At 41.2% G+C, this 17961-nt stretch overlaps 1 protein-coding gene across 1 annotated transcript in view; it reads left to right on the top strand.

Annotated features, from left to right (window-relative positions):
* The first annotated feature begins 4349 nt into the window (after positions 1 to 4349).
* Positions 4350 to 17961, top strand: part of Arsj (arylsulfatase family member J) — a 49395-nt gene continuing 35783 nt past the window's right edge. The window contains exon 1 of the mRNA XM_041655982.1: positions 4350 to 4747. Coding sequence (XP_041511916.1) covers positions 4350 to 4747 — 398 coding nt within the window. The remainder of the gene's footprint in view (positions 4748 to 17961) is intronic.

Here is a 17961-nt window from a genome sequence, read left to right as displayed (position 1 = left end):
GGTCACCTTTTGTAAAACTTAACCATGCTCAGTTTGTAAAGCTAAAGCAATCCTGTCCTCACATTACAGGGATGAACAGTGTCATTTCTATGGAGAACCTGAACATGAATGCCACAGAGTGATACTTGTCCAGTTTGCCTGTGGTGTTCTTAGCTTTCCTACGCTCAGATGGGTCACTCATACTAAATGCTCTACTCTATTCTTAGTTTCAAGGATGTGACACCCAAGTCTGTCTCTGGATAGAGCTACAGGTCTGTGTGCTTGCCTAATTTGTCCTAATTTTTATTTTCTTTTTATATTATCAGATTAAAGTTCTACTTGGAGTTCCCCACATTTGCATCCATTTCCCTCTCTTGGTCGAGTAATTTTATTGAGCCTTCAATGAGCATTCGTTCTCATAACCTAAGCATAGTATTTTAACCAAGGAACGGATTACTGGAAAGAATTCAAACTCTCTAGCAATTGTGGGATTCCACCCTGTACTTCTCCAAACCCCGGCTGAAAAAGAATTCTCCAAATTCTCTTTCTATACCTTTCATCACTACTTGTTCTAATAAAAAGGTTTCACAAGTTGTAGCCATCTTGAAAGAACATTACAACCAGTCACACTGATGGGCTGAAGTTTCATTTGTTGATTCTATCTCTATGCATCCAGCCCAGAAGAGCCCATGCTCAAATGGCATGTCCTGCTCATAACCTATCCATTTCTAATGTCCAAAATGCCAAGTGCCAACTCTTCCAAACTTTCTGGTCTCCTCAGTATCTGATGTCACAGAAATTCATTCATCTCATTTCCTGCACTGGCCCAGATGTTTCTAGCTAGTTCTCTCTCTCTCTGTGTTTGTCTCTCTGTGTGTCTCTCTGTCTCTGTCTGTATGTGTGCCTCTGTGTGTGTGTGTATATGTGTGTGCCTCTCTCTTTCTCTCTCTTTCTCTCTCTCTCTCTCTCTCTCTCTCTCTCTCTCCCTCAACACTGCCTGCCTTCTTGCTGCCATGGTAATTGACTCACTCTCTGAAACTGTAAGCAAACCTCTAACTAAATTCTTTCTTCCTGAAGTTGCTTTGATCACAATGTCTTTTCACATCATTAGAACAGTAACTAAGACATACGGCCACTCCATAATAAAATGAAATGGGCTTTATTTATAATTAAGTGTACCTAAGCTGCTGAAATAAGCCTAAGAATAGATTCCATAGAAGCCACTGATGCCTGAGTATAAGAAAGTTGATTCTAAAACGAGGAAATAACTACTAAGCTGTACATATATTTCAACTTGACATTTCATGAGAGTGGTAAAACTATTGCCTAAAACAAGAGTGCGTGAAACCCAACTCCGTAGTAGGAAATGTTGAGTGTATGTACATATAATCCAAGCACACAGTCAATAGGATCTTAGCTGCCAGTTGTGATCAGTCAGTGCTTCTTGAAGGGGAATAATTTTAAACCCCATTTGTAAGATCTTCTTTCAGAGAGAAGGAGCTTTAAACTCACATTTATATGCCCAAATTTTCTGCGAAGAAAAGAGAAGATAATAAATAAAATAATACCCCTTCAGTTTAAAGGTTATTTCCCTGAACTACCTCACCTCCTAACCACATACAGCATAAGCATAAGCTTTGTGATTTCTTTGAGTTCTTTTTCTCTTCTCCAGAATGCATTTTTCACAGTAACAATTGGGACTTGGGGTGGTTGCTGAGCAGAATGTGTTGTTTTCACCATAGTATAGGTTCTAGCAGCAGAAACATTCTGATTCAGTTGCTCCGTACCAGTGATATTTTTGGCTCAGCTGATCCAATGTTGTGGAATGGAAGACTGCTCCTCATGGCTGGGAGAGAATGGATAAAGTATATGAGACACCACATCAAGACTCAGCAGCACATGCGTGTGCATACAGGTGTCAGTGTCTAGGGTCCTATGGCTAGCTCACAGGAAATAGTCCATAAACGTTGGCTTAAAAATTTCTTGCCAGAAATATAAATTGGAATTGACTGTCTTTGTCACACAAGAACACAAACAGTCCTTCTCCTACTTGATTCATGAGCTATCCAATTAAAAGTAGCTGGGTCTGTCAGAGGATTTCTGTCTTTTCAGCTCTAGCATCCCATGAGGCCAGTGAAGCCTGGAGCCCTGCCCCCCAGTACTCTAATCTCCAGGAGGACTTTCCTTATAAGTCTGGAAATTTAAACTCTCAGAATTGCTCCTCCCAGTTCTAAACCTATCTTCTAAATGTCAACATCTCTCCCCTGAGCATCGATAATAAGCAACGGCCCTCTGTGAGTGCTGGTGAAATGAGTTGCCTGAAACAGCGGTCCATCTTCCAGGTTCGGTTTCCGTTTCGCCAGCTTCGCCAGAGAATTCGACAGGAACTGTAGTACCAGGAGGGAATGAAAGTTACAGTTAGTTGAAACTTAGAACTATGACTTCACCATTAATTGAGTCTAAAGTGTTGTATGCCAGTTCCTCGGGAGGTGTTCAGTGAAGTAAGTGTTAAACAAATACGAAAGAAGCAAGCAAGCAAGCAAAAACAAACAAACAAAAAAGCATATCTCAAGGATTTTTGACGGCCTCTTCCTTAGAGATCCTGCCTCTGAGCAGTGTTTTAAAAGGCTACAATCATAGCAAGAGTATGTTTTCTCAAAGGAAACAAGCCACTGTCGTGGGGAGAAGAGAGAGAGGAGAGATGGAAGAAGAAAAGGGGGAGAAACAAATAGAAAGAGGGGGCAAAGGGAGAAAACCCGAAGATGCTAGACAGGAAACAATGTTTGCTGCAAAAATTCAAAGGCACAGTTCAGCTGACAAGTGCTGGGGAACTGATCCAACACTACATGAATCTGGCTTGGAAGAATCTTAAAATTGGGGGAGTGGAGGTGGTAGGATCAGAAGTTCCGAGTCATCCTCAGGCACACAGGGAGTTCCAGGTCTCAAAACTACACACACAGATGGGCTTCCCGTCTTGAGGGTGTAACCCCCCCAACTCTCGTGTCAATCTCTCTCTTCCCCCCCCGCCCCCCATTCCTGGCCTGCAAATCCCCGAAAGTTTGGAAAGAGGAGGAAAAAAGCTTACACTCTTAACATCTTCACTTAGGAAGAGAGTAAGGGGTAAATCGGACTGGAGAGGTCAACTATTGATAGAAAAAGCACTACTTGAAAGGTTGTAATTATGACTGTCAAAAAAAAAAATACGGAGAAAAGAAAAGGCAAAGTCAGGGAGGGATATAAAAGGAGGAGGCCAGCAAGGAAGAAAAGTGAACAGTGTTCTGTTGCTCTTTTCTCTTCTCACTTGTTCCAGTGTCTTCAAAAGTTTCGGGATGGGCAAGAGGGGCTTCTATTTGCATACCTAAGGAAAGAAAACCTGCACCGGGACATCGCACAGGGGACCCCTGGGAGCCGCCCTGCAGCGAAGAAGCCGCCTTCCAGGGTCCATCCTTCTCCTAGCAGAGAGAAGGGCGGAGAGCCAGCGCCTCCCCTGGCCTAGGCCCGCCCTCAGCCAGCAAGCATGGTTCTCGGGCTGCAGCTGCCTGGCGAGTAGAGAGAGAAAGCACAGGAGTCAAAGTTAAGTCAGCCACCCAAGCTCACGCTGGGGCAGCTGCTTCACCTACGGGGCACGTGTGCGCTGGCGATCACAAGCCAGGATCCCGTGAGTGTTCCCAAGCGCTGTGGGGCAGAGAAGGGATAGCCGAAGAGGTGGGAAGGCCGGCTCTAGAACAGGATCCTTTCTTCGCCTCTGGAGAAGGGGTCCAGGAGATTGACTAACGCACAGCGGAAGATGGGGAAACATCCCTGAAAAAGCCGGGAAGGCGGCCTGCCAGAAGCAGGTCCCCTAGGCTCAGTCTGTCATCCATCCAGAAGCAGGGAGTCAGTCGCTCAGAGCAACTTGGCAAGGCTTCCGGAGTGCCGGGGCCGCGGGACTGATGCCAGCCAATTCCACCACCCCTGGTGCCTGCCTGCGCATGGGCACAGTCCTACTCCCCGACGAAGTGGAGAACTATATGAACACCAAACGTCCCTGCCCTGTGCGGCTATCAAGTCCTCTCTTGTTTGTTCTTTTCTCTTCGTGAGAACTTTTCAGCGAAGATACTAACTTTTCTGTGGAAACTGCTGGGCGGTGTTAGGAGAGGAAAAAGTGCAAACTGATGGAGAGGACCTGCTCCTTTCTACTTTTTCCAGCATCCGCGGGTTAAACCATCACCTCCAGAGCATCGAAGTTGTGGGAAGTGGAGACAGCTGGGAGGGGAGCAGGATTTCCTTGCCACCTTCAGCTGGATCTAGCCCTCCGCATGCATGAGTGTGCCAACACCAGCAAAGTGGGCAGGGTTCTGCATGTGGAGTCTCTGCTGGGACCCGAGTGAATGGCCCCCAGGGACAGCGCGGAGCCTCAGCCTCCGCCACCTCCTCAGGGCTGGGTGTGGCCTGGAAAGATAGTGGCAGTGGCGATGGGTGCCCTGGCAGGCTTCTGGATCCTCAGCCTACTCACCTATGGCTACCTGTGCTGGGGCCAGGGCTTAGAAGAGGAGGGGCTCCTGGGTGCTCAAGCTGAAGAGAGATCTGAAGCAGGCGCCACGGGCACCGCCCAGCCCCATCTCATTTTCATCTTAGCTGATGATCAGGGATTTAGAGACGTGGGTTACCACGGATCTGAGATAAAGACGCCCACTCTTGACAAACTCGCTGCGGAAGGAGTTAAACTAGAGAATTACTATGTCCAGCCTATTTGCACACCGTCCAGGAGCCAGTTTATCACCGGAAAGTAAGTGTTACCACTTCTAGTTACTATCTGAAAACATCGTAAACCTTCATTTACATTGGTTTCTCCATTTAAGAGAGAAACAGAAAGTATGGGGCGGTGGGAACAATCCAATGAATGAAGAGATGAGTGGGTGAATGATGTACCGTCTGTCAATATTAGTGTGAACAGTCAGGTCCTATTCTCCTGCCTTTCCTTTCCCTGACAGCCATCTGCGAGCTTTTGAGTGGTGTCAGGCTTTTTATATTCATCCAGCAACCAGAGAACTCATTGGTTGCTGCTTGGATTCTGGTTCGATCCTCAAGTATGTTCACATATTTTTTCAGGTACAGAGCAGAAATCACAAGGCAAGGTGTCGTTTACAAACTCTTTGTTACAAAAATCTAGAATTGCGTGACCAAATCCCCAGGTCATCACAAAGAGAACAGAGGCCACAAAAGAAAAAAAAAAAGTGACGTTTAAGTGTGATGGATATGGAATATGCCTCTGTTGGTCTCTTAGTTTCTTTGTTGGTGTATTTTTTTCTTATGGTGCCATATCTAACTGCCAAGATAATTCTGAAGATGCCGTGAAGTTGAGTGGAATTTGCTGCTGATTCTCTGAGTGGGGAGGAAGTCTGAGTGACTGTCACAGTGCAGATACCTGAGAAATGCATAAAATGCTGTCAGTCGGCTAACTAGAATCTTCTTAAGGTGTTCATACATTTTTCTGTTTTTTTTTTTTTTACTCTGTTAGAATATCCATGATCTTAACTTTTTTTACATGGTGCAAATTCAGTTTGAAAGGCAGGTAAAGCATTAGGGTCAAGGGTCAAGCTACTCCTGAACAGTTCATGTGTCAATCTATGTGTCTTGTGAGTTTGGTTTCAGGACAGAGAACTTCACTTGCTTCAAGTTGTTCTTGGAGTTCAATCCTGTCCAAGTAGCCAGTAACCAGTCTGGAAAAATCAAGACTCCAGTGTTTTGTAGGAATCTTGGTCTTGCAAAGACTTTTGCTTACAGCATAATTTCCACTGCTTAGCACACTGTCAAAAGTTGCCATCAGTAGGATAAATTATTTTTTCATCCTTAGAAGAGCTAGAGTGCAGGGCATGGTGGCACACATTTTCAATCCCAGCACCCAGGAAGCAGAGGCAGGCAGACCTCTGAGAGGTTGATGTCAGCTTGGTGTATATAGTGAGTTCCTGGTCAGCCAGAGTTACAAAGTGAGATCCCTATCTCAAACATAAAAAAAGAAAACAATGGTAAATTAAAGAAAGAAGAGGATGGGGAGGAGAAAAGGGAAGGGTCTCAGTGTCCTCAGAGTCATTTTTATTGCATCATAAAGTCAAGAGCATTTGATATTTATAAAAGAGCAATTGTTGGCTGGAAAAATTAGCCCATCTGTGGCCTAGGATTAAGTTTTTCATCTCTATTCCCAGCCGTCCTTATCCTTGGCTCATGAAATGAACGTGTCATAAAGACACTTCAACTGATTTATAGAATTCAAATTTGCTCAGAGAGCCAACAGAAGTTGAAAAATATGAAACTGAATTATATAAACTTACTTTACTCAATAAAGTATGTTCAAGGCTTTCCACTGAATCAGGACATTTGGTCCTGAACATCTTATACTGATAAAATATCTATCCTGCCTTTATGGTTATCTGGAAGTTTACCTAATAAGATGGAACAAGATTAAGAAGATGGAACCGACTCCTGTTTTCCCCCTTTAATCAAGGGCTGACTCAGCATTTTCAGGGCAGCCAAGCATCCAGTAAGAAGATGCTGATTCCTGCTAACATTTCATGTTCGGTCCAATAAGTTGCATAATTGCTTTGTAGACAAGAAAAGTTCAAATTGCTCCTGTGATTTGCTACAGCTTTTTACTTGAGTTAAGCAGTGAGAGATGTCTCACTTGGTGTTTTCCCTGGGACTTTCCTGTAAATGTGTACAGTTGTAAAAAAGTGGTCATGAGTGCCTAGTTCTGGGCTTACTAGCAATACTTCAGGCCCAAGAATATGGCGCTTATTCTGACTGTGAGAACATGTGTGTGCTTTTTGCATCCTCTAAAGAACAAAAGGAAGGAAGCGATAAAATCCCGGTGGGATGGATTATTTCAAGAGGAAAGTAGGTTATGGGAAATGTGAGAGGAGTCAAATATCTTTACGCCAGTTGAGCAGAGTCTAATGTCTAGAGCTGAATTCATGTTCGATACCATCAACACAACACTCCTTTTTATGTTTGGGGTTTTTTTTTTATTTTTTTGAATCAAAATGTGAAACTCTTTTTTATGCTGCCTAGCTAATGTAACAAATTCCCTTTACAATTTATGTCACACTGCTCTGACAACACTGCACATCAGTCACCGTCAGGAAGCTGTTATTGCATGCAGACGTCTGCCTGCAGACTGAGGAGCCATTGAGAACCCTGCTCTCTAGGTGGTGGTAGTTCTCAAACTCAGAAATGCAGATTGAGTCACCTCAAGGGCCAGTCAAAGGGCAAATCTCTAGGCCTACACATCATTCAGCTTCAGCAGCGATGGGGGGCTTTCCAGAAATCACTAATAGTTTTATGAATACGTTCCATTATTCTGATGACAATTATGCTTATGATGAATTAAAAGCATCTTTGTTAAACACCAGAATCTAGGGAGCTATCATTGTTACACACGTTCCTGTTTTACATAGATTTGGTAAGAGTCCAAGAGGGATAATGATGCAGTGTGGTCAATGGATGCTCGTAAGTGGTCAATGGATGCTTGTCATTGTTCTGATGACAGAAAGGATAATTGAGAAAGTGACTGCCTGCATTCAATCCATTTCAAGGTAACTTTATTATTCTTCAGGAATTGTTCCAAGTGGTAACCCAGAGAAATAACACCACTTCTCCTTTAAGAAGGTCATAATGATGGCTTCTGAATCATAGACTTTGCAAACCTTAGACACACATTTCCAAAAACCTAAGGAAAGGCAGGCAACCTGAATTGGATTTCTCTCATAATAAGTCAGTGTCTTCCTCTTATGGATGTCTCCACGCCGTTGCCTATTGATGTAACTTGTTGAATCTCTCAGTGTGATAGTGTTCCTTTGCGTAAATATGCTACAGTGTTTACCCATTCCATCATCAAGAATGTTGGTGCTTTCCAGTTTGATACTAGTATGAAAATAATGCTATGTGCACGAGCAAGGAACTCAGGACCGCGAGGGGTACACCCACACACTGAGACAATGGGATTGTTCTACTGGGAACTCACCGAGGCCAGCTGGCCTGGGTCTGAAAAAGCCTGGGATAAAACCGGACTTGCTGAACATAGCGGACAATGAGGAATACAGAGAACTCAAGAACAATCGCAGTGGGTTTTTGATCCTACTGCACGTACTGGATTTGGGGGAGCCTAGGCAGTTTGGATGCTCACCTAAGAGACCTGGATAGAGGTGGGCGGTCCTTGGGCTTCCCACAGGTCAGGGAACCCTGATTGCTCTTCAAGCAGATGAGGGAGGGGGACTTGATCGGGGGAGGGGGAGGGAAATGGGAAGTGGTTGAGGGGAGGAGGCAGAAATCCTTAATAAATAAATAAATTAAAAAAATAATGCTAAACAGTTGCCCATGCTTTGTTGAGCATATCTTTGCATTCATTTTTTTTTTTATCAAGTAGAGTTGCTGAGGTACAGGTCCATGAGTGTGTGACTTTTGTAGATCCTGCCCAGCAGTTCCCAAAGTCGTCACATCTGAGCTTGAACTATGAATCACTGCAACTACGTGGTAAATTCCATCTGTACCAACAGTTCGTGCTGTCCCTTTCCATTTTAGAATTCATGGTCATTGCACACTGGTATGCTGTCCTGATTAAAATTTCCATTTACATAATAACTAATAATGTCAAGTGTCTTTTAGTAAATATTCATGCAAATTGTCCTTCTACTTTCTGTTTAAGTGCCTGTTCATTCCTTGGTGGAGTGTGATGATTATTTATATAATCTCTTCCTTTTTCTGTTTGTACTGCACGACTCCTCCACTCTCGCTGGTTCAGTAATGGGGTTGTTACTGACTAGGTTTTAATTTTATTGTAGTTTAATTTCTGTTATTTTCCTTCCTTGCTTATTTAAGACTCTAGCTTATACTATATCATCATAATAGGCTTTTCCTCCTAAATCTTTTATTGCTTTGTTTTTATATTTAGATCAACTGGAATTAACTTTTAATGTAGTATTAAATCAGAATTCCAAAGTATTCCCTCTCATTTGTCTGTCTATTTGGCCTGATAACTTAAATTTGATCCCCAGAACCCACAAAGTGGCAGGAGAGAACTGATTCCCAAAAGACTCCCTAGAATTGTCCTCTGATCTGCATGAGCAGGTCATGATGTGGGCATGCATGCTGTGGCACATGAATGCCTGAACACGCACACACATGCATGCACACACGCATGCACACACACAGAAGAAGGGGAGAATGAGACAGAGATAACTTTTAAGATCACATGTTCTCCATAACATTGCATAATCATCATCAACTGTTACGTTTGGTCCATTTCTAGACTCTTCTGTTCTAATAACTATCCTTTTCTCCAATGGAACCTTCGTTGTATGATAAATATTAATGTGTAGACCAGTGGTTCTCAACCTTCCTCTTACTGTGACCCTTTAATACAGTGCTTCATGCTATAGTGATGGCCAACCCTAAAATCATTTCATTGCTACTTTGTAAGTGTAATTTTCTACTGTTATGAATTTTACTGTAAATATCTGACATGCAGGATATACAATCCATGATCATTATGAATGGACTGTTAGACTCCCAAGGGGTTAGATTGCCACAAGTTGAAAACCGCTGATCTAGAACGTAAGTCCTCCTAATTGTCCCTTAAAATCACATTTGCTGTTTTTTATCTTTTCACTCATGGTGAAAGGAACAAAGATGGTTACAAAGTGCAAAGAGATTGGAAACTTGATTGGAGGACTATGGAGGAGTTCACTTTGGAATCATTCTGCTTTCTACATAACATGAAAAGTGAGATCACCAACTGAGATTTAGATGTCTGAGAAAGTTGGATATAAAATGGTTTCTAAAGGGACTGAAAAAAAATGAACTGAGCAGGGAAATGTAGTCAGAAAGCTGGCAGTCCAGGAAACCCACCTGAGCTTTGTGGCTTAGTTTTGCTGGGGTCAGACATAGTGGTTTCTATCCTGCCGTATTCAGATGACACAAGGGTAAGCACCTCAATTGCAGAGCTGGATTTAAGCAGATTGGGAGATTTCCAAAGTGAACACAGTGGCTGATCAAGGACTTGACTGTGGAAAGAAGACATATAGGGGATTTATGTTCTGACAGTCGGTGGTCTGAGTTTGTGGATACAGGTTGAGTGAATAGATTGCTAGGTGAAAGGACAGGAAATAGTGGTTGGGAAAACTCGTGATGGGACAACATTCCAAGTAGTGCAGTGTTTACACATGATAGCGAAGTGAGGGCAGAGTGAGCTAGAGGGTGAGGTCTTTGGAAGTGAGGAAGTTAAGATGTTAGGATAGAGTGCTGGATGTCTCATTCCTGTGGACATCTAAACCACTGAAAATTATGAGAACAACCATAGAGAAGAGGATCGTGACCCAGGGCTGGTCTATATCTTAGGGATAAGGGGTGAGGCACAGAATTAGCTAAAAGACTGTGAGACTAGTCTGTTTTGCTGCTTTTATTTCTTTCTTTTAAGGAATTATGCATCTGAAGGAGACAATAGCAATAGTTGATAAGAAGTGTTAATGAGAAAGTAAGACGATGAAAAAGCAACTAAATTTTGGAGTGACTCTCAGCATAAAGTGAGAAGCTTGGGGACTAGATTTAATTAGCCCGTTGTATGTTGTATGGCCTTATGTGTCAACACACACACACACACACATTTCCCATCAACATCAAGGTCGTATATGCTTCCTACTCTATCTACTTGTTGAAAATCCTCGTAGTAAGTAGTGTTCTATACTCAGATAATGTTCAATACTAGTTATTAAAAATTCACTCCTTGCCTTAACAAATATTTAGTTAATGCCGAGGCACTTGAAAAATATAAATGTTTATAGTTATCTGTAGATAAACAAGAATTTCTTTCAAGGCTTGCTTCACCTTTAGAATATGAATATAGCAAGCGGAGAGTAGTTTTCAAGTCTCTCTTAGACCATCAATAAAGAAGAACCCAAAGCCAAGGCCATCCAGCAGATAGCTGCTAGTCTTACTCAACTTTTGGATTCGCTGAGAGTAGACGTGTTGATTAGGTAGGCTAGTGGCATACATTGATGATCAAAGTGCTGAATATTCAATGAGCCTCAAAAGACTCGTTTAAAATTAGACATATTCATCATCAGGATAAATATCTGTCCAGGTAATACTGTTGAGTTTCTTAAAAATGCTATTCTAGATGGTTGAAATGTATCCAGGTGCAGAGGGCTAAGAACTACGAATTCTAGCAAATTTCTACAGACAATTGTGATTTCATCTCACCCTGTGGCTATTTTACTATGATGTAATTAGTTTGATGAAATGTTCTTTTATTAGCCTAAATAGTAAACATCCCCACTAGTGGTTTTTCTTTGAGGCATCTGTTTCTGTGTGTGTTCTATTGTAATTAAAAGAAGAAAGAAATCTTTCTTACTCTTGTCCTTTAGCTTTTACCCCCTCTCTCTTCCAATTCATCTAGTACTGTTGCTTTACTAAAACATGAGACTCATAACAACAGCCCCTTCAGCAAACAGCGCCCTTGGTTCCCCAATGTATCAAAAATGAGAAAAGAAATTAATTTTCTCTGAGGGGTTTCATGTGCCTGTTTCTTTTCAAGCATCCTGCCTTTTAATCTTCACACCCAATATTTGAAAATATTCATAAAATATTTAGCAAATGTTCTCATTTTTATGGATAGAATATTAACATTTTAGGGGAGTTATACAAGCAGACCATGAGTACATAGCTTCTAAACTGTAGAGCATGCATTTTGAGCTTAAACTGTATGGCTCGGTCAATGTCCCCATGGCTTTTTTCAGTACTTTCTGCCGTACATATAAGCTATAATCACATTTTAGCCTAGTTTTTGAGCAGTTTCTTCTGCCTCTACATTTTCAACACCAGAAGAAGGGACAAATGGCTCAAGGTTTCTAGGGTTCCTCTAACTGCTTCCCATCTCTTTGCTTCACTTCTGGAATTCACACCTTTGCACTGTTTGCCCAAATGCCAGCCACTAGTTAAGATTCAGCAGAAACCCCACATTCCTCATGCAGCTTCCCTTGAGCTCTTAGCCAGAAATAATTTATCTTAGCAGTGACCTTCCACAATTATTCCTATAACTGTCTTATTAGGCATGATTTTCCACTCCTTCACAGCTCTTAGGAAGCTTTTTACCTCCCTTGCTGGCCCTCTGAGAAGCAAGATTCTGATTTATAACTCCATAAATTTCACAGGACCCAGGCCAGGGCTCTGTATTCCTAGGGGCTAAGTAAACATCTGAAGAATGAGAGAAAGAAGAGTTGAATAAGCAATTACTTATTTCCCCTATGTAGAGAATGTGATCAAGCCAAAAAAAAATGGTCCAGAACTTTTTTATTGAAAATGGATTTTTTTAATAAAATATATTCTGATTACTGTTTCTCTTCCCCTAACTCCTCCCAGATCCTCTCCAATTCCCCATCCACCCAAATCCACACTTTTTCTTTCTTTCTTTTAAAATACTAATGAGAAATAAATAATAATGTAAGTAGTAGTAATAATAGATAAAAACAGAATAGGACTAAACAAACACACAGAAGAAAAGTAGCCAAAGAAAAGGCCAAGTAACGTGTGGATACAGAGATGCACACATTTGCACACACATATACACTATAGGAACACAAAACTGGAAACCATAACATATACCCAAAGGACCTGAAAGGGAAAAGGAAAGACAAACAAACAAACAAATAATCCTGACAAAGTATTATCAGACAAAGAACCTCTAGAAATGCTAGATAGTTTGTTTTGTGTTGGCCACATACACAAAACCCGCATGAGGCCTGCCCTTAAGACTGGCTTGTATACACAGTGAACAGTGAGACTCCATCAGAGAAAACTAAAGTTTCATTTGCAAATGGTTATCAGCTGTAGATAGCTTTTGTATTAAGAATGTGAGTTTGTGTCCACTTTCACTCTCAGGGCTGGGACCCCACTCATCAAGCCCAGGCCAGTGTAGGATGATTTTTTTCTTAGTTCCATTCATTTACTAGCAAATTTTATATTTATAAGAGCTGAGTAAATGTAAATAAATAGTCATGAATGTGTGGGGGTGGGGATTTGGAATGGGAGGGTCAGATGGAAAGGGGGAGGTAAGACTGGGGTAATTTAGCTTTGAATCCCATATTGCTTCATGGTTGACACTTAGTAGTTGCATCAAAACTAGTTTTGAATTAGCACATAATTGAGGCTTGGTGGAAATAAAACTCCATGTGCTTGGCGGCCAATATTTCAATTACCTCTTAAAAGGCAGGGAATGCTTGCAGCATAAGAATCCACCCCTACAAAGAATCGGAGTGAAATTCCCACAGCACAGCACTAGCCCTGCCAGCTAACACTTCAGCACTTCCCCTTCCCTGGAGGCTGCAATCCAGTTCCTAAGTCCCTCTGAAGACCTACAAAATCGGGTTCAACATTGATGAATCTACTCAGGGTCAGTCAGCACTGCAAAGGTTCTAACACTTTCTCACAGGGCTGTGTGCACTTCCACAGTCATCTTCCTTGTAGGACGATTCTTCATTCTCCTCTGGGAAACTCCACTGTGTGGCTGCAGGCCCTCTACCACTTTCATCTCCTTTCCCAGAGTTTTCTGACTGTTTTCTCACCCTATACCAGCACAACGGCACTCATGCGTCATTTTCATTCCTACAGTGGCTATTGCATTTCAATGATTGCAATATGTTGTAAACATGAACCTCATTCTTCCTAATCCCCAAATATGCAATATTACACTAAATTTAAAGTCACATGCAAATATAAATTCTTGACATGGAGGTACACCTATCATCCCAGTTATGCAGTTACTGAGCCAGGAGAATTGTGACTTCGAGGCCAACTTGGAAGTGGAACCCTAACTCTAAATAAACACAAGCACATGCATATGGTGAGCTTTATTTTTAATGCAATTCTGGAGTCAATTTATTTAAGATCAATAGAAACAAATATTCCTCAAATCTCAAGTGTAGAACCTTTATCTGAAATTATGACCACACGGGGTTCTTCCTTCTGATATGTGTCTTAATCTTCAGAACTACCATTTCTAATTCTTTAAAATGTGTGTGTGCGTGTGTGTGTGTGTGTGTGTGTGTGTGTGTATCACACATATTCAGGTGCCTATCAAGGATAGAATAGGGTGTTTTATCTCCTTGAGTTGGAGTTACAGGTGGTTGTAAGCTGCTCAGTGTGCTTGTTAGGAACCAAACTCAGCTCCTTAAAGAGATCAATAAGTCTTTCTGGCTTCTGGGTCATCTCTTCAGCCCCCATTCTTTAATTTCTTAATACTTTTGTCTTTGCTTGGTTTCTATTGTTGCGAGGAGACAAGACTATGGCAACTCTTATAAAGGAAAACATATAATTGGGGATGGCTTAGAGTTTCAAGGGTTTAGTCCATTATCATCATGGCAGGAAGCATGACAGCATGCAAGCATACAAGGTACTGGAGAAGGACTCGAGAATTCTACATCTGGAGCCACAGACACTGAAGGAAGACTGAGTGCCACACTGGATGTAACTTGAGCATATGAGACTTTAAAGCCCACTTCCACAGTAACACACTTTCTCCAACATGGCTACATCTACTCCAACAAGGCCATGCCTCCCCCTGGGTCAAGCATTCAAACACATGAGTGTTTGGGGACCATACTTATTCAAACCAGGCCATCTGCCAATATTGTAAAAGATCCCTGTAAAAGTGATCTCTTTCATATTATTGACGGCAAATTTATAAAGCTGCTATCATTGCTCATAAGCCATTTTCTATCTTCCTTCTCGTCTGCCTCAATATATCAAGAAAAGACAAAAGACTTGACTCCTTCCATTATCTCTCTCCCCTTCATAATTTATATTTATACCCCCCAAATCTTTCTTTCAACATTTAGATGAGTTCAAGATGGTTTCTTCCATCTAAAATAAACCAACGTTCTATAGACAATTGACCCAAATTCTATGCCGTCTTACTTAACCCCTTACATTAATAACCTATACTTTAATAACTTATGCTGTAAATTTGATAGTATATCTATACTGGTAAAATATTAACTAACAATAACTATTTTATACCCTAATTTTATATAGATCCTCCAATAGATAGAGGCCAAAATGTGTGGACCTATCTAAATCTGTGTCTCAATACATTCTCTAAACCTCATTTTGTGTGTGATGAACTCACACATAGAGAGATTTGTTATCTTGGCCAAAGTCCCAAAGTAATGAAAATGGGATTCTAATTTAAGAACTGATTTTTCCATTCCATTTCCTAGATGATTGACAGGACAGACTTGGTTTAGCTGTATAGTTTATCTTCAGGGTAGAAGTCAATAATATGTTCCTCCAGTAGAAGCAACTATAGCAAAATAGACATAATTACTTAAAATTTCATTTTCTAACTGGCTCCCCCATTCAAATTTGGTACATTGACATAAGTTCTTATTTTGGTTTGTTTCATATATAAATTTAAGATGACAATATCAGTTTATCTTCCCTTAGTGAGAGACAAAATTTGTTAATATTTTATCATCACTCTGATAACTTAAATGTTCAACATATATAGGTCCCCTAAGACAATTAAAATGTACCTGAAATCCAGGTTTTGTTACTGTATTAGAAACAGCAATTATCTACTTTCTATATTTTAACTTTGAAAAAATTAAATATTTCTTTAAATATATTGCTGATTCTAATATCCTTCCTTTAATGTTTTTATTTGGCTTTGAGACAGTATGCCATGCTGCCCAGGCTGATCTCAAACTTTCTATGTAGCTAAGAATGACTTTAAACCCTGACTCTTCCTGCCCCCACCCCAAAGTGCTAAAATTACAGGCATTTTCCACCACACCTAGTTTGTTTTTAACAAGCTCCTAAGTGTTAATAATTCGAATTTACGACAGTAAATAGTACTGAGAATCACATGAAGGACTTTTTCTGCCTGCTGCCCTTGGTTTCTTCTTTAATGTGGTTCTCCCACAGAAGGTCTAGTGTGGAATGTGAGGTTTGTCTTTAGTAGCAAGCTCCCCTGTGATGGGGAATAGGTGTTTCTGAGGGCCATGTTGAGTGGTATTACAACAGAGCTCCAGTGCAGTGTTCAGTACAAGTATGTCTCTCATTTTCCCACTGCCATTGAAATAACACCTAGTGCAATCTCAGGAGGAAGATGGAAGACTTGTATATCGGATTTTATAGATCCCACGTTTTGGAAAGAGATTCCTTTCTTAGGCAAAGCAATTTGTTTAAGATAAAAAGGCAATAGGCTTTCAGAGAACTGAGTCATAAAACTAAAGGTGTTCAGACTTGTAAACATTTGGAACATTGCCATTTTTGAACTTTAATACCTCAATTCCAACTGGAAGAAAAAGTAAGTCAACAGCACAGTATGTAAGAGGTAGTAGCCTTCTTTGCAAAAGATGAGAAGGCAGGAAGGAGGGTTTAAGTCAGAAATTGTGGGCCAGCAATATTATGGAGATCAGGGAATAAGGGATAAACTTCTAGCTAACTGCTCCAAGAAAGAAGAACAGAAAATGCACAGGTCTTGGGAGAGTGGTACCTCTGCTGTGCCCAGAAGTGATCCCAGAAAAACTGGAACAGAGAAATGAAGAAATGAAGGGAAAAAATGGGATGGAAGAAGTAACAGAAGCCATCTCCTAAAGGCAAGGACTTTCCCTCTAATCAAGCAGAAGTTTGGATCTTAGGAACGCTATGATCTCAAGTAGGTTTATGGGGTTCCTTTAGTAGCTGCACTGAGGATAAACTGAGGTGAGGTTTACCCAAGGAAGGCCTGCTATGGATACCTTTACTCTGTCCTATGCAAGAATTAATGCTGTCTAGACATTAAGCGATGGGTGAGCTCTGATTGGTTGCTGAACAGATCCAGCAAGCATGGACATCTAACAAAGGGAGAGATCAAAAATCTTCAAAGCCAGAGGTTATTGTGCAAAACAGAAAGCATTTTAGTGAATGGGTGTTGTTCAAATAGCAGTTAGAACCAATCACAAAAGAATTGCTGAAAATTGTGCTTTTTGTCTTTAAAGCCTACAATAAATAATAACCTTTGACTTCCCCTTGCCTTTTCCTGGTCCTTTAGATTTTATAGCTTGAGAAGTTAGAGCCATAAACATGTTTTTAAATTAAGCACAATAGATGGAGCAGAATATCTGCGTGAAGTTCTGACATAGACACTCAGTAATATTTTAAAAGAAGATGCAGCCACACTGGTGACTATGACCAAGAGGTGTTGCCAATGGAAAAGTGTTTGTCTGGCCATGATTGTCCAGGGCAGCATTAACTGAGTGAGTATGAGCTGTCCCTCGTTGGCTCATTTGTCTGAATACTCTCTCTTCAACCAGTAGGACTATATGGGAGGCTGTGAGGCCTGCCAGCTGGAGGTGAGTAATCAACAGAGGTCCATTATGAGGTCCTAGCTTCTCCCTGCTTCCTGCCCATCAATATATGAGCATACTGCACTGCCATTGCTGCCACTACCATGGACCAAGCCACCTTACAACCCTGCCTTTCCAGAAATGTCAAAAGAAACCTCCCCTTCAAGTTCTTCTGTTGAGCATTTGGTTACAGCCGTGAGTAAATAAAAGACTATGAAAATGAAAGTGCTGTGGTTTTAGATATTAGTCATATTAGATGTCAAATGTCCATCCAAGCATACACAGGCACGCACGTTTGCCTTCTTTTCTCTTACTGTAGCAAAAGACTGGGCAAGCTGGTTCCACATGGGAAATTTTAGAGTTATAACTTTTAGGGATTTATTTCTGAGAGTACTCTTTTAATTGTGGCACATATTTTCTCTCTTTGTTTCCTAATTTTCATATGCCTAAAAATGTGTCATTTTGCTTTTATTTTTAGAAAGTGGTCCTTTAAAAAAAATCTTTTCCACATGGTGATCTCTTCTTTGTTCTCCAGGACACATCACTTGTTGAGCAACCTATGAGCCAGCCTGGGAAGTAATACTGCTGTGTTCTGCAGTGGCTTCTGGGCCAAAGAATAAACAAC

Source organism: Microtus oregoni, unplaced genomic scaffold (genome assembly GCF_018167655.1).
Source record: "Microtus oregoni isolate MIOR12 unplaced genomic scaffold, Mior012 000000F_ref0000247, whole genome shotgun sequence".
Lineage (NCBI taxonomy): Eukaryota > Metazoa > Chordata > Mammalia > Rodentia > Cricetidae > Microtus > Microtus oregoni.
The sequence above is the reverse complement of the archived record's forward strand: the minus strand, read 5'-3'. Positions and strand labels throughout refer to the sequence as shown.